This window comes from Primulina huaijiensis, chromosome 16, assembly GCF_012295235.1.
Source record: "Primulina huaijiensis isolate GDHJ02 chromosome 16, ASM1229523v2, whole genome shotgun sequence".
Lineage (NCBI taxonomy): Eukaryota > Viridiplantae > Streptophyta > Magnoliopsida > Lamiales > Gesneriaceae > Primulina > Primulina huaijiensis.
This window is the reverse complement of record NC_133321.1, coordinates 16600340-16627865: the sequence shown is the minus strand read 5'-3', so window position 1 is coordinate 16627865 and position 27526 is coordinate 16600340. Positions and strand designations below refer to the sequence as shown.

The following is a 27526-nucleotide window of genomic DNA, read 5'->3' as shown; positions in this document are numbered from 1 at the left end:
CTCTGCAACTTTTGTGAATTCTTCGAAATGAAATGTGGCAGTAATCAGGATTTTCCGCGTGCTTGAAAAGAGTGTTCAAATACAAGTTGGATAATGTAAATATGATGTGCAACACCCACGATTTAAATATACAATTAACTATTTAATGTCGTCCTCTCTGTGCTACAAAACTGGGGAAGGGGTAGCATTATTTCGAGCAAATTACTTGGGTTACCTTCGTCGACGTCTACATCAATTTCAGCCCTCGATTGTTCGTTTATCATAATCATAACTCAGAAAAACGGCTGCAAGAACAATGCCAAATCTAAAAACTCTCGTTACCAGACAAAACTCAAGAGGAGGAAAGGGCTACAAAACAGCGCAAATGTATAAAAGCCCACTTTATAGAAACATAAGAGCACCAGCCCTGTACATATGTATGGCAATTTATACATCCCCGAGACTGAAACATCCCTGAGACTGAAACATGACATATCCAGTCTTGAGGAGGCAAATATAAAGACAATAGCATATTAGCGTACTTGCACCTTTAGTCAGAGAGCGCAGGTTCTAGAAATCTGGGAATATATCTTGCACCAACTTCATTTGAACCAGACTCGATTTTCGAAGCCAACTAAAAGAGACCCAGTGTCTAGGGATAACTTATTTTGCTTTACCCCGTTTCCCTTTTCCACCAAATTTCTTCTTCCCTCTCTTACTCTTTCCCTTGAGATAAGAAACACGGTCTGCTTTCTTTTGCCTTTCCTTCCTAACTTGCTCAATATCTTTGATTTCTGAACGAATATGAGCATTTGGCACGGAGTTGAGATTTTTTCTACCTTTGAACCTTCGATAGTCCCCTCGGAAACCAGGATTACCTTTCATTGGAAATGACAGTAAACTCAAAGAAATAAGGACCAAGTGCCAGAACATTGATAACTGAAATGGTGAAATAAGGAGATGCTGGGGGGGGGGGGGGGGGGGAGGTAAACGCATGCTCCAATACGGAAATAGTGGAAGAAAAAAGTTTCAACATTAGGTGAATGTAATTGAAGACACAGCATCGAAAATGTTACATATTTGAACTTAAAAAAACTTGAAGACCACGTATTTGGACAAAAACATATGATTGAAGATGACACATATTTGCACAACCATTTAAATTTAGGCAACAAACATTCTTTCAATTCTAATGGTTACCATAACTTGTTAATGAATGTCTCACCGGTAGCCTCAACTATAATTAATTAACAAGTCAATATTTCAGTGGGATCATATCCTATTTACATGGATCATATTGATTGAAGGTTTCATTTCTTGGATATAACACACATGTACACGATGCAACGGCTCACATCGAAATTTACCTGCTGAAGTAGTAGCTCCTTCAACAGTGCCATCATTTGTTCCTTTAAGTGATACTTTTTTATGTGACTGTTCTTTCCACCTCTTGTATATCCCAGTTTTATTTGCTTTCACTTTTGCACCACTTTCTGCTTTTATCTGCAGGAAAATATTGCAAAATAAATAGAATACCAGTTTAGATAACCAAGACAAAGAGCCTCTGACATAAGAAAAATTAAAAAAATTGAAACTTTAATCTCCATGCATGCATGTGGCTACAAATATAATTTGCATTTATTGTAGAAAGATTACTTTATATAAAATGGTTAATTGCGAATGCATCTTAAAGCATTGCATATTTTGGCAGATAGAAGTGGGAGGACCAATCATCTTAAATTAAAGAGGGTTGTTCTCCATAATCAAATTGTTTCTGATGCATACAATTAATGTAAAAAATTTCAAGTCTGTCAAAATTAATGTGGTTAAAATCACTGATCAACATTATCACATGGGATATCTATCATGCATGGGTGATGTTCTCAGGAACTTAAATGGAGATATTCAGCAACTGCCAACAGACGTATTACCTTAAAAAATAATTACACTTCTAAGGGATTAAGAAAATAAGTAAGAGAGACCTCAGACACTGCAGGCTAGCCACAAAAGCTAACGGTAGGTGCTCTTTGACCATTGTGTTAAATATACGACCAACCAAGCAGTCATCATTTTAGCAAATTTAACAAGCTATAACTTTCATCATTACCAGGTAAATTAAATCAAATGTACATCTTTTTATTAAATGACTATTTGCCAAAGAAAATACCTTTCCACTAGCAGTCACACGCTCTCCATTGTTTAGCTTGACATACTTTTTGCTCCTCTGCAACAAATTGTAGGACGATTAGAACACGCAAGTAGAACAGTTTGAGGTGTTCAAGGTGTGTGTTTAATTTTGGCTCATTTTTTCACTGTCTTTTTAGTGTGTTTGTCTCTCACTATCCATACCACACACACATTGGGTTGAATGTGTCAGCAGCGTAAAATCAACAGTTTGAGTACCTTGTCCCAGTGATAAGAAGATTTCTGCTTCTTCAACCCTGTATTATCATCAGCATTCAGATCAAGAACGGCAGCTTCCAACCTGCATACTTGAACAAGTCAATGCTCGACGCATTTGAAGTCCAGAGAGAAGCGCTTTAAAGCAGATAATAGGTATGTACTGCTAGTGTGACAACTTCTCATACACACTGGGATAGACAGGAGCATAGGACCCGTGGGCAGAATTTTATTTTTAACTGATGTTATCCTCACCTATTTGATTCAAACCCTTGGTTAGCTCTCACAGAAAGACCTGCTTCGAAATGCTGAATTGACATCACAAAAATGTTATGGTATGTTTTACACAACCCCAAGTCATCAAGGTTAAAAAAAAGCTCTTCTCATAGATTGGGAGTCAAACTACTGAAAATGAACGAAAAAGTAACAAAGAACAAGGAGAAGGAAATCCACCTGATTTGTTGGCACTGAACTAATAAAATTCTCATTGTCTTTGAAGCTGCATGCTTTTCTTTTAGAGCCAAAAACTACCAAGATCAAGTAAACAACATTACAACTAATCAAAATGTGTAGATGTACATCTGTCAAAAGGATCGGTCAAAAAGCCTGCGGGATCCTAGAACTGAAGCTCATGATTCTAAAGTGGACTTCTAATCAAATATTTATTTAACATCTAAAAAAGGATGATATAAAATTCCAAATGTCACAGAAAGGTACGGGTAAAGGTGAATAAAAAATTAAGAGTTATGACAAGCACCTTGTTTGTGCTTGTAATTTGGAAGAGACTCTTCAGAATCAATTTCCTACAGAAGAAAAATAGTATAAAGTAAACAGGAAAAACATCTAGGAATGAACCGCAGACATCAATAAAACGTAAATGGCAGCACAACACGTCGAATTTTACAACTTGAAAATGGTCCTGGAGGGTGGGTGAGCAAAGAGGCTCATAAAAGTAATCAAAAGTATGAAGGGATTCAGGCTGTTCAATTCTAGTGGCTTGGGTGTCTCTCGAAAGAAAGCAATTGGGGATCTCATACATGGTGGAAGGAAAAAAAACAAAATGGAATCGATCTTTATTAAATGCCTTTGAGAAATGGAACAAGGTAGAGTTTTCAGCACTAGCAAATCATTACACGATCACAGATTTCAACCAATAAATTATGAACATATTTAATGCCGGTTTAATTGTTAATTGGAACTCTTACATCCATACCACCAAAGTGGTTTTTTAACATGCCACAGCTTAAGTATATACCCCAAATTTCAATAAAATTACATTATATTATCTAAATTGTTTAAGCCCACGATTCCTGAGTAACGAACAGCCTAAGTAATAATAAATTACAGTATTGCTCACATAAAGTTGATCCGATTGCCAGATAACCTATCCAAATCCATCAATGAATTTTTTATCAAAAGAATTACCTTCTCCGCTGTATTTTTAGAGCGCTGCTGTTGGACTTTATTTATGACCTCCTCATGAACGGCTCTTTTCATCTTCATCACATCAACCCATTGACCAGACTTTCCCTAAAAATTTCTCCTCGTCAAATTGTACCTAGATACTGTATTAATACAATAAAAAACCAATAGCTATTGAATTGGCAAAAAATGAACCTAGACATTACCTGACGATTTTTTGACTTGGCAGCCTCACCTTCAGCTTCAATAATAGTTTGCTTAGGCCTAGCAATAAACATAGTGTAAAGGTTATATTTATAAATAATACAAGTAAGAATTAATACACTTTTAAAGAACAAGAATAAAAGTTGATTCAGGAGTCACCTAAATGCTTTCAGGCGTTCGGAAAAGGCTAAAGCTGTTAATTCATCACCACCAAGAATATTTTTGAACATCGGATGCAGACCTTCACGAGGCAAGGTTTTGACTCTTCTAATAGACTCTTTAGATGGTTTTGCTTTTGTCTTTGAATACAAGATAAATGCATTCGAAGAAGGTTTAACCAAAGCAGACAGTTCTGTAGATGAATCAATTATCTCTCGAACTCTGTCTGCAATCAGATCTATAACCCTCTGTGGAAATCGGCCATAGACAGTTTCTCCATTTGAGACTGCTTGATCTATTTTAGCCATGACACCATCCATATCTTGCAGGACCTCTTCCTCAGTAGGAGCGGCCCTAAGTGGTTTTGAAAGAAAGAGATGAAGATCTAACACGTAAGGCATGTCTTCCGAAGTAACAAAAGAAAAAGAAGTACCCGTACGACCAGCCCTTGCAGCTCGCCCAACACGATGGACAAATAGTTTAGGCTTAGGAGGGAAGTCAAAGTTAACTACATTATCAAGTAAAGGGATGTCAATTCCCCGAGCAGCCACATCAGTGACAATGAGCAGCATAGTTTTCCTAGCTCTAAATTTTGATACATTGATGTTACGGGCATCTTGATCCATATCCCCATAGCAAACAGAAGCCACAATACCTTCTTCTCTAAGGAGAGCATAAAGAAACTCAACATGATATTTAGTGGAAACAAAAATCAAAGTCTGCTGATCAGAACTTATATGTTCTCTAATCAAATACAACAGTGCAGCATACTTTTCTTCGTAGCGTAATGTGAAAAAAGTAGTTTTCAGGTCAGGGCTAATTTTTGTCTCCAGATCAAGCCTCACTAGTTGTGGGTCTCGAAGGCCAGCCTTGGCGAACTCAGCGAGGGCACTGGGTAAAGTTGCACTAAAAAGCAAAGTCTGACGGTTCTCACCCAGCTGTGCAAGGATTTTGTGAAGCTGCTCCGCAAATCCCATGCTAAAGAGGCAATCAGCTTCATCAAAAACCACATACTCCACTGTTCGCAATGACATGTCATCTACCTCTTCCAAGTGGTGCATAAGCCTACCAGGGGTAGCAACAATGCAATCTGGACTTTGTGCCAATTCCTCAAATTGGCTTTGCATACTATCTCCCCCAACCAGTAAACTAGCCCGTAGATCTAAAAATTAAAAAAAAAAAAAGTGAAAATTTTGTGTGTTGATCGAAGTGAAATCATCTCTAAAGCTGCATTCCAATTTATTCACACATACTGAGAAAAAAAGAAATCAAATCTTCAGCGGGATTAAAAAAACCAAGTATTAGGCACCAAAGGTAGGAGCTTTTTTTATAATAGAAATTCCAGGATGCATGAAGTGCCCAGCAAATTAAACCAAACGAGAAACAAAACAACAAATGAGATTTTGAAAGAACAAAAACGCCCACTTGTCCCACGATTAGAAAAAGACGATGATACAGGCACTTTTAAAGTAAAAGTTTCAGCTATGCCAGTAACATGAGAACAAAATCAATCAAAACTTCTAAAAGAATCGGTACTAGCACTAGGAAAATAAAATATTGTAGCTATTTACGTGCTTAAAAAACCAAAAATCAGCTCAAGCAATTGACAAAACGCTCCATTTATTACATTAGATCGTTACACAAATGTGAATTGACACCAGAGGATAAAGCATTCACCTGTAAAGCGGCCGAGTTCTTTCATAAACTTAAAAGTCTGGAGAGCCAAGTCGCGTGTTGGAGAGAGGATGAGTGCCCGAACTCCGGCCTGTGGGACGTGGTGCTGGAGCTTTTGCAGCATAGGGATCAGGAAAGCCGCCGTTTTCCCGGAACCAGTGCGGGCCATGGCCACAACGTCGCATCCGGATAGAATCAAAGGCATGGTTTTGCGCTGGATAGGTGTCGGCACCCTGTATCCCTTCTTCTTGACACCATTGTAGACTTTAGAGCTCAATCCGAGAGACTCAAATCCTCCGGATTTCGATTTCTTCGACTGCTTTTGCTTCTTCTTGAACTCTGATTTTGAGGCCGCGAGAATTTTCGCCATGGGATCACGGTGGTGCTGCGGCGCACGTTTTTCTGGTCCAGCCACGAAGATTCAGAGAAGCATGATGGTTTTAGGGGTTTTACGGAGAACAAACCAAAGCCCAATATGTCCTGGGTCTTTTTGAATATATAATGTGGGCTTTGCTTGTGAGTCCACAAACAATGAAGCCTATCGATCTGGACCTGGCCCATTAGTGTTTGTTTAGATTTTTCAACCAATTTAGTTGCAACAAAAACCTCGTTTCAATTGCTTAAAAAAAATAATTTCAAACTCAATTTAAAAAAGTTGTTTAATAATATATTTTTAACATGTTTTATATAGTTTTGTTTCTGATTAAGAAGTATTGATTTGTTAATGTCATCACTTACAACTAGAAAATATTTTTGTCTTTACGAACTTTTATGTAACTTACATTTTTAATTGAGATTATGTGACAAGTCATTGGCTTTTACTGCACAACATTTTTTCCGAAAAAAAAAATTTATTAAAATTGTCAAAAATAAAAGTTATTAAAATGTTAAGATTGGAACTTGGACCTAACTCAACCCAAAAGCTAGCTCAAGAGAGGAGGATTGTCCATGTCCATATATGCAACTCTCAGGAATTTTATCTAACCAATGTGGGACAACTAACACACCCCCTCAAGCTCAGAAATGAACCTATGGAGCGTGAAGATTACAAATGACCCAATTATGGGCAGAACGAGTGTATCAACTATGGGCAATCCAACACATAATGGTAGAACTCGAGCTCTGATAACATGTTAAGATTGGAATTTGTACCTAACTCAACCCCAAAAATTAGCTCAAGAGAGAAGGATTGTCCAAGTCCATATATACAACTCTCAGGAATTTTATCAAACCAATGTGGTACAACTAACAACATCAAGATTGCAAATAAGCAAACATGCAGATTGATATTGCAATTTTCCCTTTTTTTAAAACCTCGGAATAGTTCAAAGTGGAGAGTAGTATCTGTATCACATTGTCGCACACTAATTAACAGACTCAAATACAGAAAATGAAATACATAGGCAGCATGCAGTTGATGAAACAGGAGAAATATTGCTTCAGAAAGCTTGTCAAAATACAAAATAGCACATGTTTGCATTATAATATGTCTTAATTTCACACAATATTTAAAATTTGTTCCGGAAGAAGTATTAGAAAGACATTATACTTCTATAGAATCTATCTATGATAACATAAGAAATCAAAACCTTATACATAAACTACAAATTAGACTAGCTAGCAGCACATATATATTCATATCTTTCTCCATAAACTGAGCTATGTTATATGTAATATATGATCAGGAAGAGATCCCCACACCAAGAAAGTCTATGAAGGGAACATCCTTCTTTTGAATGGGATTTAGTTCTTCAACTTGCTGCTTGATACTCATTCCCGTTTCGCTGAAACGGCTAACATACTCTCGGACGTTGATATGCCCTCTATCTTTTTTTCCATATTCAAGATAAGTTAAGGAACTTGGAATGACCGTTCTCTTATTAAGGGTATCAAATGTTCTTAAATCCCTGTGGTCACCAAATACGACATAATTCATTCGATGATTCGAGCTGTTGGAGGTAGAACCATTTAGTACACCTTTTCTCGCCCAGAAATCAAGAGATTTATAAGCAGAAAATGAATTATTAGCCACCGAGGCTGATGAACTAGATGATGTAACGGAGAATATCTTATCTGTGTTTCGGCCATGTAATCCAAAAATCCCACCATTTTCAAAGCTGATTCTTGAGCCATGTTCACTTTTGAACCTTGAATTTTTCCTTCCAAAATCATAGTGATAATCAGAGGAGGACTTGGAGTCGCTGGTAGCTGCATCACGTTGAACTTGAAAGCTTCCCTTATTACAAATCTTGGAATTTTCTCTTTGCTTTCTAGCCATGATAACATGCCAATGATTCTTTACAGCATTATCGGTTCTACCTGGGAAAAGTCTTGATATAAGTGCCCATTTGTTGCCATGCAATTTGTGTGCTGCAAGTAGCCTTTCCTCTTCTTCTTCCGAAAAAGGCCGTCTGTTTATTCTTGGATCGAGTTGATTAAACCATCTTAATCTGCAACTCTTCCCTGCATATATTCGATCGATCATATAAGCTTTAATTTAAGGTGCAAAATTTATAAGATATAAATAGAATTTCAGTATTTGATTACTTTAGACAGATTAATATATGATCTACACAATCTAATTAACTTCAATTGGTAGATTAATGTAATGCGGACAAGGGCAAAATTTTTTATGGTTATGATATAAATTAATAAGAAATGATTGTAGAAAAATGTCGCGGATCTTTATATAAAAACCTACTTGTAGGACAAAAAGATTAGGAGAGTCCAAAGTATTTTACAAGGGAAAATATAATCCCTTCAACTTATATATATAACTCAAGGCATATGAGGGGGCTAGATATACCCAAAGGGGCTCAAGTTCGAAAGAAATAAAAAAGGGTTTCTCTCTATATATTCACCACTAGAACTTCGCGGTGTGCGTGCGTGCAAGGCGTACCTGATCTTCCTTGAAGCTTTTCTGCTATGGAATTCCAGTTTTGAGGTCCGTACTGATGAACCAGTTGTCGTAGTTTATCATCTTCCGCAGGTCTCCAATGCCCCCGAAGCGCTGGACAGGCAGTAGTACTCCTTGTATCATCACTTGAGCCCCCACAATAATTAGTTTCATCCATGGATCTGAAGGGTCTGCAAGTTTTTACAATGTTAGAAAGGAAGAAGTTTAGGATTAGAGGTGTGGTGGATATATATGTAGTGGCGGTCGAGTTTCGTGTCAACAAATTTAGCAGTCCTCATAATTATTGTAGTGAATCGTAAGTCATGGATATATAATATAGTACTATAATTTAATTTGATTAATATATCATTTACCTCAACATTACATAATTTATAAATAGTTTTAAAATTTTAAAAAAAACATTGAAGAATAATGATAAATTAATATTCAAAGTAAATATATACTGGGATTAATTCACCTTGAATTCAGAAAGAGAGACGAGAATAAACCATGTATGAAGAAATTTATTTGAAGCTAATGCATGTGTCCCCCTTTCACAGTTGGGAGATATATCGTTGCTCCAGAATACAAAAGGATCGATATCAGAGATGAGAGGCTTTCTTCTTATGGTAGTAAATTTTCTAATCAATAAATCTTTTATTTATATGTATAAAAGCTTGTTGTTCATCTATTGTGTATGATGGTTGGTGGCCTTTCCATGTATATATAAATATAATTGATAAGTTTGATCAGTCTTGTCTCTTTATTAATTTTAACATGACAGATTTGGCTTACACATATATATTAATGAATTTTATCATTTAAGTTATCATACATACATACATATATATATATATATATATATAGTTTATGTCGCTAAGCTTCACTTTAGTCAAAGTTTGTTTGCTTAGGGTTTATCATCGTTTGTTGATGTGTTGCTTAGACGGGTTCATTCTAGTAAGGTGAGATGTGTGTGTGTGTGTGTGTGTGTGTGTGTGTGTGTGTGTGGAAAAAGGTGTATTATTATTTTCATTGTCAAGAAACATTGATTACCAAGTGCATTCACTATCTTTTCTTTGCAAGTAATTAACTCTATGTTGATTAGAATTCATTGTTGCACATCATATGTTCCTCATGTAACAAAATTAATAAAGTTTATATTACACATATTAAAACAAAAATAAAAGAAAATGAAATTTTTTTTTATCATTTTGAAGTATCGAGGTCATTTTATTTTATTTTTACATTTTTTAGGTGAATTTTAATGTGCGTAATGTATATTTTATTATCGTCAAATGTGTCACGTATGAGAGAATCAGTGTTAAATAAATCATATTCGATGTATTTAGTGGTTTTCGGAGAATCATATCAAATTATATGATGAAAATCAAATTTCGATAAATTATATTAATAAAGCCCAAAAGTTTATCAACTTATAAAATTAATATTAGAATTTTCTCAAAATGTCTCTCGTATATTTTTCTAATGCATAATAACACCTCATACCACTACACATTGAATTTATGGTTAAATTTTTACACGTATACTTCGACTACATGTGTATTAGCATAAGTGGAGTCTAGCTAATGATTATCGTGATGTACGTTGTGTCTAGATCGATACTGTTGATATGTGGTTCAGAAGGTGATGATAATTTTATACACGTGTTTAATCTATACAAGAGTATTTTTGGGATTTTTCACATGTATTTTATACTTGTACTGGTTTTACTTATATTAGATTATTTTGTCATTATGAAAATATCAACATTATAAACTTTCTAATTAATCCATTAACCTGTAACTCATTATATCAGGATAAACCACATGTACGTTAGAAAATATGTTGTAGAGAAAATCAAACACATGATCATTGATCAAACGTCCACTTACTTTAATAACTCAGACTCATCCAAAGCTAGGGGTGTCAAAATCCGACCCGGCCCACCAACCCGGCACGGTTCAACCCGAAAAAAATCAGTTTTGAGTTTGAGATTTTTGGGTTCGGGTTGGACACGATAGCTGACCCGAAAAAAATGATCGGGATGGGTCGGTTTCCGGTTGATCCGAATTTTTTTTTAATTAAAAAAATAATATTTTAATTTAAACACATAATAACAAAATCTCTCTTATATATATTATTTAAATTTAAAAGTCTAAATGTAGAAAAATAAAGTATATTTACTAAATTAAATAAACAATTGTTTAAAAAATAAAAAAATGTACAAAATAAATATTAAATTATGAAAATTTATGATATAAATATACAATAAATATTTTTCAGACATACAATATATAAAAATGTAGACAATATTTCTTGATCATATATATATGAACAATGATACCTTGTTCACCCTTTAATGAACGACCATGGGCGACAGCTGCCAGCTGTGATTTTTCTTTTTTTTTTTAATGACAGCTGGCATCATTGGTCGACCATGGGCGACCCACGCTTGGGTCGACCGAACTTGGGTAGACCCAAAACTAGGTTGGGTAGACCCAAGCTTTGTACACCAAAACAACATGGGTCGACTCAAGTTTGGGTAGACCACTGTTTTTTGGTCGACCAAGCTTGTTTTAGTCTACTAAGCTTTTGGATCTACCCAAAAGCTGCCATTAAAAAAAATTTACAGCTAGCAGCTGACGTCCGTGGTCGCTCATTAAAGGGTGAGCAGGGTATCACTGTTCATATATATATATACATATATGTGTATATATATATATGTGTGTGTGTGTGTGTGTGTGTGTGCAAGAAGGTGCAACTCACTTGATGAATGTATAATTATGATATGTTTCATCACATTTAATAAATGAGTGACATTTCAAACGTGCTCACATAGATGTGCATTTTTGATATGTTATTTTTGGTGTGCAACATATCAAAAATATATATGTGTGTGTACAATTTTGCTATATTACCTCATATCCAATAGATGAGTGTTATCTCATTAACAAGCACAGAAGTTGACGTTGTTGTTGGACAGCATAACAAAACTATATATATACACGTGTTGCTCACCTAGATGTAAGAATAACTTGAACGAATTAATAGTGAGATGGAAGATCGTAATAACTTGATTAGGCAAATAAAAAATAATGATGGAAAGACATATCACCACACATTAATTAAGATATAGATACCGATTTTATACCCACCATTGGATTATATATATATAGTTTTACATACAATTGGTGACGTTAATATAGACAAATCCAAATTGAAGTAATTCATTTCGTGGAAATTGAAGTAATTCATTTCGTGGAATGTGCATTAATCAGTCTGTTAAGAAATCATTTTAAAAAAATTAAAATGGTAATTGCGTTGTACCTTGTATTTGACTTGTCATCTGCATGGATATGTATATATTTCGTGGAATGTGCATTAATCAGTCTGTTAAGAAATCATTTTTTAAAAACTAAAATGGTTATTGCGTTGTACCTTACGTACAACGTTTGTATTTGACTTGTCATCTGCATTATATATATTATTTTAAGAGTAATTTTTCGATTCTACAAAATTAAATTTAATTACATACAAAAATGATTGTATTTCACTAATATAAGTAATTGATATTCATTGTTTTCAAAAATTAAATAATGTCCACTATTGTAAGGCCCGAGATTTTGATTATCGTAATCTGAGATTAATCTTAAATGATTTATTGATTAATCTCGGTAATTATAGACGGAAAGAATTAGACCAGGAAAGACAAGAAAAGACGTAAAATATGTGCGAGGATGAGCCCTCGCGCATATGCGCGACTCAGCAGCGCATATGCGCGAGGTAGGCAGAACATTGCGCGCATATGCGCAGAGTGAAGGCGCGCATATGCGCGAGGTGCCACGTTAGCCAAAGAAAAAGTCCAGAGGCGCAGGATGGAGGCGCGCATATGCGCGAGAGGGTGTGTGTGCACGAGACAGGAGGTCTCGCGCATATGCGCGAAGATGGGGCGCGCATATGCGCGAGTCATGCACAAGGAAAAATTGACACTTGGTCTCCACCGAGCGACGTATATATATATATATATATATGTATAACAAGCGTTTATTTCTTCATTTTCAGTAGAAAGGAAAGTGAGAAAGCTTCTGAAATCCTTACGCCTTTTTATTTCGATCCGTCCGTCAGATTTTGAATCCGACTTTAGTACTGAGTTCCTATCGACGCAGGCTACAACTTGACGTAAGTTTTGCTACGTTGTGATATGTTTTGAAATTATGATATTGTTAGAATTGAACAGAATTCATGTATGATGTTCTTGACATAGTAAACATCGTAGAGTCGAAACCGGACTGAAGAATAGATACCGTATGGAATTATTATGATTTTCGGAAGGAATTGACTGAGAGTTGATATCAGATTTGTATCATTACTGATTATGAATTGAGATTTGATTATTGTTATGTATTCTGGATTTACTGATCAGTATATAATTGAAGTCAGATCGAAGAACAGACTGTGTATGCAATTGATATGATTTTCAGAACTGTTATGATAGAGATTGTACTGAATTGAGAGTATGATCTATTATTGTTGAGAGTATGAATTATACCGATATTGATTATGAGTTCTGGTAGTATATCTGTGATGTTGAGATTGACGGGGTTATCGAGACTGTAGTGTTATGCCGTCGAAACATCCGTAAATTGATATTGATCAGATTCTGTAGTGATTGAGATTGTATCGTTGTATCGTTGATATTGACAGATTATATTGTGAGTATTGATCAGAACAGGTCGAACTGAGTTATTTACTGATATTGTATCTATTCGATATTGTCATTGCCAGATTGGGTATTGACAGAGTTGAATTCGAGACTTCGTCTTCGTCGGACCGAGAAGATAAAGGTATAAGTCAATGTGGTATTGGGAGATCGACTTGAGTCGGTTTAGACTTGAGTTTCCCTAAATCACATACTTTACTTTATTGCATTGATATTTGCATGGATTTGATTGATGTACTTGTTCTCTTGATTTATAGATAGCAGGTATTAGACGAGTAATTTTGGGACAGAAGTGCCTGATAGTGGCGGGATCGCCACGGGCACATTGCACGAGGTCACAAGATAGTGTATTGGCGAAAGTGCCAAAGTCTGTCACCGGATGATTGGCTATCGATGTGGATAGAATTGTAGCTTCTTCTATTACTGGTGATCGGTACCGTATCGATATGGATAGAATCGTAACTTCTTCTATTACTGATGATCGATATCATATCGATGTGGATAGTATCGGAGTTCCTTCTATTACTGGTGATCGATACTATATCGATGTGGATAGAATCAGAGCTTCTTCTATTACTGGTGATCGATACCATATCGATGTGGATAGAATCGGAATTTCTTCTATTACTGGTGATCGATATGGAATGCCAACTTCTGGAAACCGGGATCCCTAGACTAGGATTGAGTTTAGTCTGAATTGTACAGTTACGAGCATTGTCGACAGTCTGATATTGATTATGTTTCAGATTTTGATCTATATTACTGTCATCTGTTACATGCTTTATATTATTTATATGATTGCATGGTGCGTTGATTTATACTAGGATTTATTCTCACCGGAGTTATCCGGCTGTTGTCTTGTTTGTATGTGTGCATGACAGCATGTGGGACATGATCAGGGTCAAGAAGAGAACGAGACATGATTAGTTAGCGTGGAGATCCGGGCTCAGAAGTAAACTAGGATTCATCATTGATATGTAGTTGGACCTAGTTGAATTATTATAGACAATACAAGATTTGTATGTTTATGTTTAATATGTATTTCAGATCGATTTACATTACGTTTCCGCTTTGTATTTTTAAAAAAAAAAAATTTAGACCCTGTTTATTATAAGTGATTAAATCGTCCCAAATGACGATTAAGAACATGATTAGCGTCCGGGTCCCCACAACTATATTGACGAATCAAATAAAATTTACTATTCGTGTGCGTACAATTATCTTTTATTGGGATGTAATTTCTTTTCTTGCTTTTTGTGATAAAAAACCGTATCTAAATATTATAGGATGCAACCTTCTTTCCATGAATTTACATGTACCAGACCAGACCGGAGTTCAAGAATTCTAACGTTAGAATAAAAAAAATTTTGAACTTTGCAATGATTTGAACGGTAGAATAAAAAAACTATTAATTTTGAGTGTTTTCATTCGTTTAAAGCCCTTGAATAAAATACGGTCATAACTAGCTCTCAATTTTCTCAAGATTTTCGAGTACACTTATTTAAAATATTCTTAAACCGCTCACATAGACGCGAATATTTATAGGTAATGGACCGGGGTTCAAGAAGTATAATTGCACTAGCTTCTAGAACCGAATACTCAAGAATGGATCATAGAAGTGCTCAACCGGATAATATGTCCAGCCAGAATATGTCAAAATGGATATCTTAGTATCAAAACGGATTTTCTCAAGCCTAACTAGACTCTGCAATTCTCAATGTATTTGACATTCGAGTTGGATTTTACAAAGTTCAAAACGATCTTACCTACCATCTGGTTATATAGGAAGGTCTTTTTGAGAGACAAAGCAATATCAACTATAAATTGAGAGTTTTTCATTAATTTGAAGCCCCCAATAGCTTATAAGTTTACGAACTCTCGATTTTCTCATGATTTCCGGGCACACTTATTTTAATATTCTTAAACCGATCACAAGCCCTCTCGTTCAAGTTCATTGCAGATCATCAATGATCAGCTAGGTTTTATAACAACTTATCAAGACGTTGTTTTAATAAATGTCAAGAGTTTCTACAAACTCTCGATTTTCTCAATATTTCCTTGCACACTTATTTAAATATTCTTAAACCGGTCACAAGACCTCTCGTTAAAGTTCATCGCAGATCATCAATGATCATCTAGGTTTTATCACAACTTATCAAGACGTTGTTTTAATAAACGTCGAGAGTTTTTGAATCGATTGAATTTAAAGATTAAATTACTTCTACATATGTTGTATTGTTGTTCAAGTGATACTATTGCTTACTTTACCACATTTACTATTATTCTATTTACATTGTTAAAAGCTTAGTCATTTGAATATACCATCATACAGATCCACCCAAACATTTCCGTACTTTTAAAATCACTTTTACGTGGTCTAATCTTATCTGTCTGATTGAGATCAAGATTTTAGAGTTAACAACTGTTGAGTCCGATTTGAGAACCATCTCAAAATCAAATATTTCAAAAAGAGTTTTAAGAGTTTATTCTACTACTCGTCTAAACTCTAAATCCGATCATAACACATTCGGAACCAATTATGGGAAAGGAAGCATCAAGCACTCATATAAATTTTGTTGGTACAATATCATAGCTTTTTGATATAATGAGAAAAGTTGGATATTGTTGAATAAACAAAAACATTATAGAATCATTTTTTTTAAAATTAATTTGTCATAGTTATGTCTATAATTAAGAATAGATCATCATTAATTTATGAAATTGACGTCACAATATATTTATATAAAAGTTTTCAAAAATTTATCGTCTTATTAATTTACGAAATTATTAATTCAATGAAATCGGATCAAGTAAAGGCCAAGAAAAATATTGTTTCCGAGAAGTTACTAATTTATCGAATATTAATTTTAAAAAGTTTATTGTACGCATACCATGAATTAGGGTGAAAACCAAAATTTCAAATGGAATAATCTTGAAAATTACGTAAAAATAAATATGGGTTAGACTTTTATTGAAGAAATTTAGTTAATACCAACACCCAATTTATTATTTTCCTTCGATAACTAATCTTTCTAAACTACTGTTTGATTGTAATATTATATACATTATAACGATCGAAAGATTGCAACTCATTTTCAGTCAACAAATTGCCACTAATTCTCAATTAATTAAGGTGAAGTATGCAAATTAATATTGTGACAGCGCAGCTAATTTTTTTAATTTTTTTAAAAAAAAATGTAAACAAATTTAATTCATATATATTTGCCTAATTGGTGATAGTTTTAAGTTTGCAATATAACTATTACAATGCATGGACCGTGGAAAATTCATAGACATCGAATGGAATACTTGGAAAATGACAAAGAGTCCACCCTTAACTCACGTGTTATTTTATTTTATACAAATTTATTTATAGAAGTAATCAAGATTTGAGAATTATGAATATACTATAAGGTATTTTTTGGTGTGCATGATAACGGATGATTGATTTTTACTCTTTCACTTATCATGTGTTTGTTGTGCATGATTAAGATTGTGATAGGCCCGTTCAGTCCGCACCCGGTCCGCACTGTATGCATTATTATCCTCTTGTTGTTGGTTATGTAATCATTTGGAAGAGAAATGGTGATATTTGATTAATTTAAATTTTTCTTTAATATCTTAAAGCTTAAAATAATTATAAATTCAAAGAATTTAATAATATATAAATATGATTTTTAATTTTACTAATATTCTAAATAATTTAATTATTATTGATCATATTTTTATTATTATATTATTTTTAACCGTAATATTATAATTGTTATTAACCATTATTTAATATTCAAATTTGTATTAATATTTTAATTATTACAATAAATGCATATTTATGTTATTATCAAATTTTAATTATTTTCTATAATATTAATATTTTTTATTTTTTTTTGGAAATTGAAATTAATGAAAATTTAATAATTAATATAATATTTTAATTTTATTTATAATTTTTTATATCAATTAATTCTAAAAATTTTATTTATTTATTCAATCATTTTAAGAATATATTACTAATTAATATATAATGAGGGCATTTTAGTAAATAATTAACAAAAATAATCAAACAAGTTAAAATCATATCAAACATCATATAATTTATCATAATGTGTTATTTATCTTTATTTTTTATTTTATAATCACTCTTATTATATAACATTTACTTATCCTATCACACGTAAGGTTATTGTTCACATATTTAACTCTAATAATAATATAAAATCAATGTGTCTTATTATGTTGAGATATAATAATTGTCTTTGTTGGTAGAACGATCAAGACATAAGGTGCTTGAAATTTATAATATTGAAGTTTCTACCACACAAATTATAAATTTTGATAAAATGATAAACACTCGATTATAATATATATGTGTGTGTGTGTGCGCGCGCACCGCGTGAGCATTTATAATTCTAGAAATTGAATGTGTTGATGTTGTAACATCTAGCCAAGCATTAATAGATATGTATCCTGCGTACTAATCAAAGTTATGGTTGATTAACTCGTTTAGGCAAAAAATAATTTATTCAATGAATTACGGTGTGCATCTTTGAAATTAAAGGTATGAATTCATTATTTAACAATTGACTCAAACAAAGACTAAAACTTTGTTCTAGTAACTTTTTTTTATTGATTACTAATTTAGACCCGTTGCTACTTTTTACTGAGTTCCGTGAGAAGCAAAAAAATAAAAATAATAATAAAATATACATATATATATATATATATATATAATATAAACATAGATTTAATTTTTTAAGGTTTGATGTGCTTTTTTGCCTTCAAACTATCGTTTTGTTTGTTCTGTCTGTCACTTACTTCTAATTTTAAAAGATAAAAATATTTTCCAAAATGAATTTTTTTCATGATCGATAAACAAACAAAAATTAAATAAATGGGATAAAACCTTTTCTTTTTATTTTTTGAAGGAAAATAAAAAAAAAATATAGGACAAAACCTTTAACAAAAGTAACATTAAGAAGTTAAGTGGGTTGGATCTCAATTATTTTTTTGTGGATCATTTAATTTCAGATGGGCCACCTTGTAAGGGCATCTAAATTATTAGGCCGACGCTGGCCCATTTCAAATCATCTTCTTCATAATTTTTTTTTCCTTTCTGAAAATAAATGAGTTCATGTAGTACGAATACTGAGCACAACCTTTTCCTTCAAAGGAATTAAGAGCAAATTCCTGGATTTCGTTGAGTAAAAAATCGATTAAATAACACACGAAAATAACTGGTTAAACAAATTTATAGGTTAAGATAAAATCTTAAATCGAATGAAATATTTATTTCGAGAAATAACATGAACGTCACACATAATCAACTAGAACACAGATATAACATAATCGTCCTACTCGACGAGATGAAAAATTTTCGACAGAAGGTCGACGAATTCATCGTATTAAAGTTTTTTGGAATATATTCAACATCAACCAAAGACACTCTTCTAAATATGTTGCAACTAATTAAATTATAGATCTTATCCAGATTATCATTTTAACTAATTAGAATAGGCAAAAACTTGTGTGAGACGGTCTCACGGGTCGTATTTGTGAGACAGATCTCTTATTTGGGTCATCCATGAAAAAGTATTACTTTTTATGCTAAGAGTATTACTTTTTCTTGTGAATATGGGTATGGTTGACCCGTCTCACAGATTAGGATCCGTGAGACGGTCTCACATGAGACCTGCTCATTAGAATATGATCACAAGTTGTATTTTAGAACCCCGATAATTGTTAAATTAAATAAATATTAATGATTTATACAACAATCGAGTTCTTATCCAGAACACTTTTTGTCATATATTAGTGGTGACAACATGTCATGTATTAATATAACCAAATACATTAACCCAATTTTATATATAATAATAGAATATTTCAAAGAAAACAGGGTCAAGTTGACTTGGTAATTGTTTCTAGTTCATGTTTGATGAACTTAAAACAGTTTATCGAAGACAATAAACTACCAAAACTTCATTATAAAACAGTCTTACAACTCTTTATATGTGAGATGCATCAATTCGATATATGCATACAATGAAAACTAATATTTTGAAATAAAAAATAATATTTTTTATGAGTCGGGTCAGGTTAGAGATCCATCGCACGGAATTGTTCTATGAAACAATCTGATAGAAGTTTATGTGAATTCCCGACTTTTATACATGTACATGTTCTTTTCACACTTAATTCGAAACTACCACAAACTCTATTTTTTGGTACTTTTTTCTTAACACGTTTAGAAGGTTCGAATCTCATTTATCCAAATTTATGTATATTTTTGTCAATAATTGATTATTTAATGGGATTACTCGACAAACTTCTGGAGTGCGTCTCGAGTTGAAAGAACATCACGCAGTTGTCCCCTCCACTAGATGATGCAAAACATGCATTTCTCAATTACTTCGTTGGTTGACTCGCAAACGCGCAAAGAAAAGAAGAGAGGGTCCCATGATCGCATTTACAAACGCTATCGTTTTTGTTTTTTATATTTAAAATTACAATTAAACATCTTATTATTTTTTATAAGAGGAAGTATTGTTTCAAAAATTTTTATTTGTGAGATGGGTTAATCCTATAGATATTCACAATAAAAAATAATACCTTTAACATAAAAAGTAATTTTTTTCATGATCCAAATAAAAGATATCTCTGTTAATATAAATAAATTTAATTAATTTATATAATCTATATTATTATATTAAGTGTGAGGACATGATAATAACTATCTAGAGAGGACACCAACTTTTTTTTTCTAATTTTACCTTTATATGATATTAATATTACACTTTTGTTTTTTGTTTTTGTTTTTAATTTCAACACATACTTTTATCTTTATTTATTTTTATTTCAACAATTCAAATATCAATTTAGTCTCTCCATAAATTATCAAATTTCACTTTAATCAATCGATAACAATAAAAAAGATTGTGTACACGAGATGAGTGCATAGTAACTAGTTACAATGGTGCGTGCGTGCGTGAGTCCGGGAGCGTACTATTTAATTTTAAAGAGAGAATATCGTAATGTGAAATGGGAACAATGGTGGTGGAAAGTTGTCACCACTTACTAATTTTCTTGGAAGTTTCTCTGCTTTTTCTTGTCTTGATTGTTCATCTTATCACACTATATTGAATGGAGGAATCAGGTAGAAAACAAATCCCACCGCCTAGTTTGCTTCTTTATTTTTCATTCAAACTTTGCTGTAAATCTTTTGTCTTGAATTAAGTTTTAAGGCTAAGTAAAGTGAAGTCCTTTTAGATTCTTGATTTGTTTTTTCGTTTGTGTCCCTTTGTTGTTAATTCGCCAAACCAACTCAAGGGTTGCTGATTTGTTTTTTCGTTTTGTGTCCCTTTGTTGTTAATTAAATTAATTCACTAAACCAACCCTTCTTTCTTTACTTTTTGTTGGTAGTCAAAACCCTAGTATTGTTTTCTCCTCAAACCCAATTCTGAGCTTGGTATGCATATGTTTCTTGTTGCTGTGCAATTTGCAGATTTGCTGTCTCTGATTTGATATTTCTGGGTTTGTTTTGATTTTCCCTCGGCTCTGTTTTGGATATTCAGGTACGTGTTTTTGTCCCCTGTTTTTACGTTTCTTGATGTTTGAGAGTTGATTTTTCTGCAGATTGTGACTCTGAACATTCTAATTATTGTTTCATCCCAAGAATTGTCAGATAACATCTCATTTAGGAAGATTTATAGCGTTTTTAATGGATGTGGAGCATTTTGTACATCTTTTGGGTTACATCTCATCTACGTATGTTTCAATATTCGGATTTGAATAAAGATTCTGTGGTAGTTTAAGGACGATCTTTTAGATTCAGTGGACAAAAAAATAAGGCCCGGTGATTTTTCTACTGAATAAAACTATATAGAACACCAGTACAGTTTGTTTCCATGACGGTTTTGAATAATTAAGAAACTGGGATTGAGTTATGTTTTGAAGAGAAACAGATAAAGAATTCCGATCATGAAAGTTGTGTGGCAGTAGCAGTATGTTTTTTTCAATGTTTGGATTATTAATTTATCCTTTAAAACGTCCTTAAGTCGTGACTTCAAGAAATGTGGTGGAAGTTGGAACAGAAGTTGAGTTTTATTTGAGATAGAGTTTCAAGTTCACTCGTTAACGGAGTCTCCTTTAGTGGACTTAGTCGACTCACTCTTCGGGGTTGAACAAAATGTGGGGCAGGAATTTTTTTAAAAAAAGTCTACCTTGTACACCTTGTCAAGTGTATGGATTAGTTATGGGAATATGGTGTTTGATGTTTTATGCATATTCATAAGTTCATGTTTATATAACTTCTCCTCATACGTTCTTTGATTTGTAACTGATAGAGGGAGTCCCACATCAACTTGCTGTTTTACTATATCGATATTTTGGAGTTTGTATCCAACCGGAAACCACATAAGTATTTCATTGGGAAAATTTTTAAATTGTTAGGAGTGAACCATGTCTTTAGTCAGATCTGCTGCATTGTTCGGAAGCCATGAACTTTACTCACTGAAGGATGGCAATCAAAGCTCTGGTTTATCAATGTCCACTTTTGACTCGGACGATCGGGGCATGATTTACCCTGCTGAATCATATAGCAGCGACTGTTTTGATCCAACTTATTTTCTCCACTCGCCATCGGAAGAAATTGCCAGTACTAATAATCCATTCATCTCCACTTTGGTGGCTGCGAGACATGATAATTATGAGTTCAATTATGACACAGAATATTTGAATTGTCCAAGTCCTGGTGCTATAGATGAAGATAAGATGAGATTGAAGTTACAAGAATTTGAGAAGGCACTTCGTGATGATAACAATGAAGATCGAGATCATAGCATGGAAATTGATTTTGAACAGACTGACCCTACTTGTCCATATGAGATGCTTGATGACTCATCGAAAGAATCATCTTCAGATTCTAATCTTAGTAGAATAAGCTGCTGTAAGGAAATCTCAGTTTCTACTCCGCAGGATACCAAATCCTTGCTATTTATATGTGCTGATGCCATCCACGGTGGAAATCTGGAGAAAGCATCATGCATAATCAACGTGCTCCGGCAGAGGGTCTCGATCCAGGGAGAACCTTCTGAACGAATTGCAGCTTACATGGTAGAAGCTTTGGCGGCTAGAATGGCTACTTCTGGTAAAGGTCTTTACAAGGCACTGAAATGCAAAGAGGCACCATCCCCGGAAAGACTTTCTGCCATGCAGGTCCTCTTTGAAGGGTGTCCATGTTTTAGATTTGGTTTCATGGTGGCAAATGGCGCAATCTTAGAGGCATTTAAAGACGAAAATAGGGTTCATATCATAGACTTCGACATAAATCAAGGTAGTCAGTATTACACGTTGCTGACATCCCTGGCTAAAGTCCCTGGGAAACGTCCCCACTTGAGGTTAACTGGAGTGGATGACCCTGAATCAGTTCAACGGACAGTGGGAGGCTTAAAAACCATTGGGCAGCGACTTGAGCTACTGGCCGAGGATCTGAAGCTCTCATTCGAGTTTCATATTGTTGCTTCTGAAACAGCTTTGGTCTCTCCATCAATGCTAGATTGCCAGCCTGGAGGAGCGTTAATCGTAAACTTTGCTTTCCAACTCCACCACATGCCAGACGAGAGTGTATCAACAATAAATCTTCGAGACCAACTTCTTCGAATGGTTAAAGGGTTAAACCCAAAACTTGTCACAGTTGTGGAGCAAGACGTGAACACAAACACTGCTCCATTTTTACCAAGATTTGCAGAAGCATACAGTTACTACTCAGCAGTGTTTGAATCACTCGATGCAGCTCTCAGTAGAAACAGCCAAGACCGCATGAACGTAGAGAAACAGTGTCTTGCACGTGATATCATTAACGTTGTCGCCTGTGAAGGAGAAGAAAGGATTGAGCGTTACGAGGTTGCAGGAAAATGGAGATCTAGGATGAGCATGGCTGGTTTCACCTCGTGTCCTATTAGTCAAAACGTGAGCGACGAAATCCGTAAACTCATAAAGAATTACTCAGATAGATACAAAGTGAAAGAGGAGATTGGTGCTCTCCATTTTGGATGGGAAGACAAAATGCTAATATTTAGTTCAGCCTGGAGGTAAATGCAAAAATGTTAATGCGGAAGCTTGAATTTAATTTACTTTTGACTGTGTAATGTACTAGCAAACCAATTAATCTAGTCGTAGAACAACGTGCAAGCGCCTGTAAAAAAGTTATGTAAGACTATTTAACTCACTTTTTCCGTCTCAATTTCCATATCTTTTGTCTTGCGGCGTCGTTCCAATATCAGAGTTTCGAAATTAGAATAGTTCAAACATGATACATGTTTTACTTCCTTGTTCTTAGCATGATCCGTGTACCATGGTTCGACTAACTGGCCACCTATCTTCTGATGTCATAAGTTATTTTTATGTAAAAAAATTTAAACAAATTTAAACGAAATAAAATAAATGTGGCAGGAAATAAATAAACCAGACAGAGATACTTTCATAATCGTAAATTATGTTATATCATGAAGGGGAAACAGAAATAAGAAAAAACCACTTTAAGATTACAGATATTCATTTAGTTATTAGTGTTTACGTTCACATCTTTATAAGATTTCCCATTAATTCGAAAGTAGTAGTTAAAAATTATATGATAGCTTCTGCCGATTAATGCCATTAATAGGAAAGTCACGTTTCAAGTGAAACACTAGCGGCAGATTTCTTGTCTTCATGATCTTTTTTATTGCAATAAATTGCATATAAAATTAGCTGCATCGTTCCTAATAAACACCCAAATCCATTCGGCACCTGCAAAAAAAACGGTAACAACTTCAACAAAATTATGTTGGAAAGTAATTAGAATTGTTCGACTCTGATAACTGTACATTTAAAGATTTTACAAAATCACCATATATCTATCCCTTCTATTTTCTCTTCTTTGGTAGAATTCAAAAGTTGTTATAACTTATCATGAACCAATAAAAGTTTTCCAAATATATCTTAGAGTACGAGAACGAGACGAGACGAGAGATCTCGGGTTTAAGATCTAAATAACATTGCACAGATTGTTGATTGAAGCAACTTACTGTAATGAAAATGTCCTTTCCAAGTAGACCGTAGATGAACCAAGAGGTACCACTAAGGAAGACGAATAGTGATAATAGGAAGAGCATGTACTCCACAATCTTGGTCTTGATCACCTTCCTCTGTACAAATTAAATGATTAAGATAAGATGCATTTTCGAGAACACTCGAGCTTAGATCATATGACTAAAGCACTCTTACCATGACAGATAAAGGTGAAGCATACATAGCTATGGAGAATATGGTGCCAACAAATCCACACAGATTCTTCCTTGTTTTGGGTCGGCGATCGAAGGCGAAAGAGGAGACCAATGCAACCGTTAAAAAAACAGCAGGAATGCATAAGAGAAGCCCCGAGATATTGGCCTTCTCCTTCTTCGGCGCAAACGCTAGAAATATGAGTGTATATATCGATTCGATCACAACGCGGCAACGCCGGTTCCATTGATTGCAGTCACTACAGTGTTGTTTTCTGATATAAATGGCAAACCATACCTGCATGCATGCATGCATTTTAATAATTTCGATATACAATAATTTAGCAACGAAGAAATTTATTTACTTACAGAACAAAAAATAAAAATGGTGTAGAAATCACTGCCTTACAGTGGAGACAGGAAGAGGAACAAACCAGTGACATTTCCTATCATATAAAATGGTAAGAGTTCCCTTAATTAAGCTCCATACACATTGTTAATGTATAAATAAATAGGAAATTAAAATAATTAAATAAATCAAGAAAATTAGCCAAGAACATGCATGCTATATATATTTATGAAGACACTAATTATCTAACATACCAAAAACTCCAAACATCAAATGAAGTGCTTTAAGATTACTCATTTCAACTGTCCCTCACAAAGAAATATGGTGTAGTTTGGGAAAAATTAGTCAAAGTTAAGAAAATTAGTCCTCCATATTTGTATGTATGACGAAGTATTTTCAAGAATATAGAGTCTGGTTTATTGCGCAAGTGTTAATAGATGAGGGGACATTAAATAGAACCAAAAGAATCCTAGCTAGCTAGGTTTCGATTCAATAGATATAACGTCAAGCGAGGTCGCGTCTTCATCCAAACTTTCCCTCATGAATAATGCATCTTCTTTTCAATATCCCGCCCCCGTATATGAGTAGCGAGATAATTATCATTTATGTATTATACATACATATCTTTTATTATTCCGTCCTTCAAACTAAAATGAACCACTCTCGTACAAAAAAAATTAATTTAAGTTATACTAATATCACTAACTATAACTTTTAATAACACGCTAAATCATGTATAAATCCACAACTCTTTAAATATGGAAAAAGGAAAATAAATATGATATATGCTAATTGTGTAGAACAAGACAATTCCCACCCCCAAATAATTTAGAAAAGCTTGTTCATTTGATTTGATTTAATTTAATATAAGTCATACGAACCGAGAGTGGGCTTCCATATTCATCATGGATTTCAAATGCTTTGATTTAATGGATTTTTTGCTATGGAATTTTCAGCAACTTTTGAATATTGGAGGAGGAAAATGAAATAACAATTAGACACCGTTTGGTTTGAAGTCCGGAATGATGAAAAATGTATAGTATATGAATATGAATTTTAGAAATCCATTTCTTTTAATTAATATTTCTATTTTTTTTTTTGAAGGAAATTTCATTAAGCATGTAAAGAACTACAACCATCATCCAAATGTTCAATCAAACAATGTGGAATCTCAAAATAAGTAGAAGGACTAGCATATAAATGAGCCGCTCGAGCCAAGGCATGAACTGCTGCATTTGCTTGTCTATAAACAAACTGAACCGAGAGCATTGTTCCTTGATTTAAAAGAGATTTGCATTGGCGCACAATAGATCCAAATTCCGTATCATCATCTGTCAGGTTTTTTATGGCATCGACAACATTTTTCGCGTCAAGCTCGAAAATCACATTTGCAAGCTCCATTTCTTTGATCCAGGTAATATCTTGAAGTAGCGCAAGAGCTTCACATTCCTTGACAGCAAGATTTCCGGCGTTGTGTTGCATTCGGCATGCTATAAACTCCCCATTTTCGTCACGCAGCACACCACTAAGTCCAAACCTGTTGCTCGAAGTGAAAAAAGCAGCATCTGTATTGCACTTTAGGAAGGAAGCAGGAGGTTTATGCCATCTCTTGCAGCTGGTATCAACACTGTTGGAGTTGGGATGCAATACTTTCTTTTTTTCCTTCGCTTGCAACCAATCATATAAATTCTGTAGTGCAAAATGCACCACCTGTGTAGGTGTGTTCTGTTGATTATTCCACAGTTTTTCATTCCGTTGTCTCCATAAGCTCCATAAAATCATAACCACCTTGCCCATTTCTTTTGTAGTTAGCGAGTTCAGCATCATAAATATGAATTCTACAAAGCTTTCAACTTGAGATGAGCAGGAGTTTATACTTGACACAAATTGGGTTTCACTCCAACAGCTTTGGGCAAATGGACAGGTAAGAAATATATGCCAGGTATTCTCAATATCACCCCCACACTGAGCGCATGTAAGAGGAACTTGAATACCTTTACGTTGAAGACTTGCTCGAACCGGGAGACAATTTCTGGTTGCCCTCCATAAAAAGTGTTTTACTTTAGGTGGGACTTGTAGATTCCAAATCTTCCCCCATTCTCCTGCCACTCCATTTTCCTCACTCAAAGAGCTAGTCTCCAAGCCAACCCAATAACCCGACTTAACAGTATACTTCCCAGTCTTGCTATAATGCCATACCCAAGAATCTGGACAATTGGTCTCCTGCAACGGAATTTGCAATATTGCTTTGACATCTCTGTCATTAAACAATTCATTTAATAATCCAATATCCCATTGTTGAGGGTTTGATCTCATCAAATCCGATACTCTCAGCTTTTCCATGTTAGAGATTGTAGGCGTTTGTATTCTGAAATTTACATCATCACGTAGCCAAGGATCATTCCAGACATTAATATTGGTTCCATTTCCTATCTTCCGTCGGCACCCTATCCTCATCAATGATTGAG

The 27526-nt window shown here is 34.1% G+C and overlaps 3 protein-coding genes and 1 pseudogene across 4 annotated transcripts; 1 reads left to right on the top strand and 3 right to left on the bottom strand.

Moving 5' to 3' along the window:
• Positions 1–93: 93 nt before the first annotated feature.
• Positions 94–6279, bottom strand: LOC140961665 (putative DEAD-box ATP-dependent RNA helicase 29). The gene is made up of 11 exons (XM_073420324.1): positions 5842–6279; positions 4165–5326; positions 4008–4065; positions 3805–3909; positions 3137–3182; positions 2833–2906; positions 2635–2687; positions 2383–2464; positions 2147–2203; positions 1347–1482; positions 94–857 (listed from the first exon to the last, which is right to left on the bottom strand). Exons 1-11 carry the CDS (start codon positions 6206–6208, stop codon positions 643–645), a joined length of 2355 nt encoding a protein of 784 aa, XP_073276425.1. The 5' UTR covers positions 6209–6279; the 3' UTR covers positions 94–642.
• Positions 6280–7295: 1016 nt separating this feature from the next.
• On the bottom strand, positions 7296–9385 carry LOC140961668 (uncharacterized). Its single transcript, XM_073420328.1, has 3 exons — positions 9213–9385; positions 8738–8925; positions 7296–8301 (listed from the first exon to the last, which is right to left on the bottom strand). The coding sequence occupies exons 2-3, from the start codon at positions 8910–8912 to the stop codon at positions 7520–7522; spliced, it is 957 nt and encodes a 318-aa protein (XP_073276429.1). The 5' UTR covers positions 8913–8925; positions 9213–9385; the 3' UTR covers positions 7296–7519.
• Positions 9386–20445: 11060 nt separating this feature from the next.
• LOC140961264 (scarecrow-like protein 1) lies at positions 20446–23691 on the top strand. 2 transcript variants are annotated; one of them, XM_073419675.1, is made up of 3 exons: positions 20446–20604; positions 20953–21022; positions 21900–23691. In XM_073419675.1, exon 3 carries the CDS (start codon positions 21909–21911, stop codon positions 23541–23543), a length of 1635 nt encoding a protein of 544 aa, XP_073275776.1. In that variant the 5' UTR covers positions 20446–20604; positions 20953–21022; positions 21900–21908; the 3' UTR covers positions 23544–23691. The 2 variants fall into 2 exon arrangements, with proteins under 2 accessions (XP_073275776.1, XP_073275775.1); XM_073419674.1 differs by having other exon boundaries at positions 20451–20604; positions 21796–23691.
• A 425-nt stretch (positions 23692–24116) lies between these two features.
• Positions 24117–25027, bottom strand: LOC140961080 (bidirectional sugar transporter SWEET1-like; annotated as a pseudogene).
• Between the last annotated feature and the right edge of the window lie 2499 nt (positions 25028–27526).